This window comes from Necator americanus, chromosome III (genome assembly GCF_031761385.1).
Source record: "Necator americanus strain Aroian chromosome III, whole genome shotgun sequence".
In the NCBI taxonomy this organism is placed as follows: domain Eukaryota; kingdom Metazoa; phylum Nematoda; class Chromadorea; order Rhabditida; family Ancylostomatidae; genus Necator; species Necator americanus.
The window spans coordinates 35977211-35981440 of NC_087373.1; the positions used below are offsets into that span (position 1 = coordinate 35977211).

The following is a 4230-nucleotide window of genomic DNA, read 5'->3' on the forward strand; positions in this document are numbered from 1 at the left end:
TGGACATCAACGCATTGAGTTCATCGTTGAGGGCGTCCTTACTGTTGCTCTCACCGGTTCTCGTCGGTGCGTGGGCACTTACGATCCAGAGTTTACATCTCTGCAATCCCGCAGTCGTACGGAGGCGCAGGGGTTCACTACATCGTCGATGCTCTTATGAGCTCCCCAAGCCGCTGTTCACCTCGGGGTATAGGTCCTTCCTCTAATTTTCGTTTCCCGACGCAGATAAACGTAGCGAGTGCATTCGGTTGTTAGTTGCGTTAAGCCGTCCTCATAGCCGATCATAGATACTCATAGCATCGATGATCCATCCGTTTCTCATCAACATCGTCTATTGCAGATTTACCTGAAGACCGATGTATCCACATCTTTCGTCGACTATGGCGACAATTTGTTGCGCTTAACTGATGCTAGATGTTATCACAGCGATGTCGCCACCAAATACGTAAATGGTGCAGGCACTGAGCATTGACGTCTTGGTTGTCCAAGGCTTCCATGACCGCTTTCGTCTCAGCCGAGTCGAAGAGCTTCTTTAAGTCAACGAAGGTGAAACATAGCGGTATCTTGTACTCGCCCGATACCTAGATGAGTTTCAGATCATTGGGAATGTGGTTAATCGTGCTGAATCCTTTTCGAAACCTTGCTCGCTCGCTTGGATGTCCTTAATCTAACCCATTTTCAATCCTGCTAAGGAATACTCTTGTAAAGAGCTTGCAGATGACAGACAGTAAGCTGATTGGGCGGTAGCTGCAGATTTCATGCCGATCTTCCTTCTAAGGTGGCCCGGACACGTGATGCGTTTTACGACAACCGTTGGGCCATAACCGTGAGCAACTGGATTCCACGCGGTATCAGGCGCACTTATGCAAGACCGGCTACCCGACGGTCCGATCTCTTCACAAAGTTCTTCGAAGTAGAGTTTGATGATCTTCGTGTTCCACGCGAATGTAAAAACCACTGTCTGACTCTGGCACGCGATCGGAACAAGTGGAAGTATTATTAACGCTCGCTCGAGCTCAGCGAACAACGGGAGACAAGTTGATAAGGATGAAACTCTTACAATGCTTAAACGGTTAAAAGAAACCCGTTAAGCACACTAAGTACCGTACTTTTCTTCCTTCTTAGCTATCCTTCAAATATAGAGGTTTTCTCAAAGTAGAAAACAGAAGAATACAAGAAGCCGGGAAAAATTGGATGTCGATTGATTGCGTATGTTGGTTGCCACAAGACATGTAAACTACATTAATTAATTGTGAAAAATTGCGGCTGCTATACAATTATGAGAAAAATACATGATGTGATTTGAATCTCGATTCACGATTTTAGTCTTTACTAGTGAACATTACCAACCATCACTAGTGCCAACAAATATTCGAATAGTTCCACTTGACTTTTTAACGACACGGGTCAAGTTTGAAACTTGCTTTTTTTGATCTCGAATTGAAAAAAAAGCATACATTGGGGAGCACATCATGAGGGAGAAGGATCATTCCAAATTCTGCGAGAAGAAACAAACTAATTTTTTCTACTGGGCAACTCTGGCACCTTATCGGCACAAATGGAAATATTACTGGCGTCCGCTCGAGCAATTAGACGAACAATGGGAGTCGAGATGAACAGGGAGAAGCTCATACAGTGCTTATTAAATGCACCAACGGTGTTAAACGAAAGTCGATGAGAATCGAATGGTAGGATATAAGAAAACCGATTGACAACGAATTTCGCTTCGTCTAATTTATGGGATTACTACATGACCTTACCCAGAGACCTTACTCACAAAAAAAACCGAGGAGTTCCTCGTCAACCGGAAATGGCATAGCATACGAAGAATGCAGAACGAAATTGAGCCAACGTGTGTCTATTCACGTTGGAGTTTGGACTAGGAAGAAGCATGGCGATGCGGATTCCTTCAGAAAGTGCATTCAGGACGCTGCAAAGGAGACGCTCCCGGTTCTAATGCGGTGGAAGGAGTTTGCCTTCGCATATGTGGAGGCAAGATCCGCGTACAATTCTGAATGTGTCGCCCGCAGTGCCGGTGATTTTAACCAAGAAAAGCATCTGAGCAGGGACACTGGGTAAACTGCAACAAAACCACGATAATGAGTGGATGTCAAGAGCGAAGGAGCTTGAAAAGGACATGGAAAGACAAGAACCCGCGGAAAGCCTACGTTTTACTAAAACAGCATAGGCATAGCATGGCAAAATGAAAAGACGTTCTCTATTCCTCAACACTGCCGAAGGGGTGCCTGTTGGTGAAGCAACCCTTCCAATTTGGAGGGACCACTTCAAGACCTTGCCGAACCGGCAAGCGCCCTCAGTTCCTAGACTCGGGCACGTTCATAGACCGACACATGCGATTAACTAGCAACCAGCGACCGAGTCGGAGGTTCTCTCTGCGTTCGATCCAAAAGACGAAAAGTGGAAAATTTGGTGGAGACAACAGAGTTAGCGCAGATATGGAATAATCCTCCGTCTGGGATTCGTGAGATGACAAAAATCATCCGTTCAATATGAATAGACGAAAGGATACCTGACTAGTGGAGACATGCTATCAAAATTTAAACGAAGTATTTATTTAGTAATTTAGTAAAAATTAGATTTAGCATTGCTTCTCTCCGATTTAGTAAAAATTGCAGAGAAGCAATGCGCGACGAGCAAGCTGGCTTTCGTCCTGGCCGATCTACGATTGACCAGGTGTTCATCGTCAGGAGATTGATCGAAATCTTGCAGCGGTATTCGGAGCCAATGCAATTAGCGTTTCTAGACTTTGAATGAGCTTTCTACTCTCTTCATCGAGGCCGTCTTCTCAACGCACTCCGCCCCGATGGAGTTACCAGGAGAGTTCTTTCGCTTGCTTGATGACATGAATCAACGAGGAACTGCTGCACACACTACCCGGATTTACAACACCGTTTGAGGTGGTAACTGGAATAAGACAAGGGGCAATGGGAAGACCCTTCCTGTTCAACTTCACCATCGACGACATTGTGCGAAGAATTGTAGATCAGCGTCCTGTCATCCTAGCACAATCAGGACGCCCCTTGACCAATCTGGAGTACCCTGACGATGTTGTTATATTCGCGGAAAGCAGTACGAAAACATGTTGTTAACCTTGTAAAAAAGCAGGATGCAGCCTATAGACTAAATGCCTTGATAAATGCGAGCAGATGTGGATATCTTCAAGAGTTCGATCGGGATTCAGTGTGAACGGACAACAGATAGAACTCGTCGACGAGTTTTGTTACCTGTGCTGTATGCTGAAGAACGGCAGCTACGAGAAAGACATTCAGCAAAAATACGCTAATTCCATACCTACATTTAACTCCCTTACGAAATCCATGTGGTTTACCCCTATCGTCAAAGAAGTCAAGGACGACACACCTCGGCAAAGATGTGGGTAATCGCATCAGGCGATGACATCAGCCCACCGCAAGTAAGTCACTATGGATCCGGATTTTCGCGTCGCTAATATCGAGAACCACCAGATCTCGTTTTATGTCATCTTTTGTTTTGTTTTTTTTTTTAATAATGTTTCACTTCTCATGTACTGATGGCACTATGGTATTTTATGGTGAACTATAACTAGATATATACTACAACTAAACGGAATCAGAGTAACGGGCACTTTTTTTTCGCCGGCTTTACCAACTAGAAAGCTTATCAGTCGTTTCCGGTAATCGATCGTAAGCGAACTAAAGAAGGGTGCCATATTTTCCCGAAAATTCTAATAGTTTGTTTCTTGCAGTTTGATACATAGCAAAAAATCTGGACATAATGTATTCCAAAAAAAAAATTATGAAATGACATCATTTATTAACATCTTGTATTAATACAAATGACTATTGGAATAATCACAATTTTCGCAGCAATACCTACTTATATTTTTAATCTCTTCTAAAAAAAACCACATTTCCATCAAAACAAAAGACTGAAAAAATCAGTGTCGAAACAGGAGCATGATCACGCACATGGGAGAACAAATCGATTATCGATTAGGTCAACTTATCATACACAATAATAGACATAGTAGCGCGAAAATATACCAAACATATACCTTTACATATGCATATTTAGATGATGTGACTCGATGATAAAAAGAGAATATAAAAGAAAGTATAGCAAAAAAAAAAAAGAAAAAAACAAGCCAAACAACGATCTTAACGATACTATGAAAACGTGTGGTGACGTGGTGGTACCATACCAAACCCATTCTATGATACATTATACGGA

General features: G+C 43.0%; 2 protein-coding genes across 2 annotated transcripts; one reads left to right on the top strand and one right to left on the bottom strand.

Annotated features, from left to right (window-relative positions):
* Positions 1-410: 410 nt before the first annotated feature.
* Positions 411-3810, bottom strand: RB195_012052 (uncharacterized protein; the record flags this gene model as incomplete). Its single annotated transcript, XM_064193729.1, has 2 exons — positions 411-581; positions 3772-3810. The coding sequence occupies 2 exons, from the start codon at positions 3808-3810 to the stop codon at positions 411-413; spliced, it is 210 nt and encodes a 69-aa protein (XP_064051312.1).
* On the top strand, positions 1738-2917 carry RB195_012053 (uncharacterized protein; the record flags this gene model as incomplete). Its single annotated transcript, XM_064193730.1, has 3 exons — positions 1738-2075; positions 2637-2694; positions 2765-2917. The coding sequence occupies 3 exons, from the start codon at positions 1738-1740 to the stop codon at positions 2915-2917; spliced, it is 549 nt and encodes a 182-aa protein (XP_064051313.1).
* Positions 3811-4230: the final 420 nt, after the last annotated feature.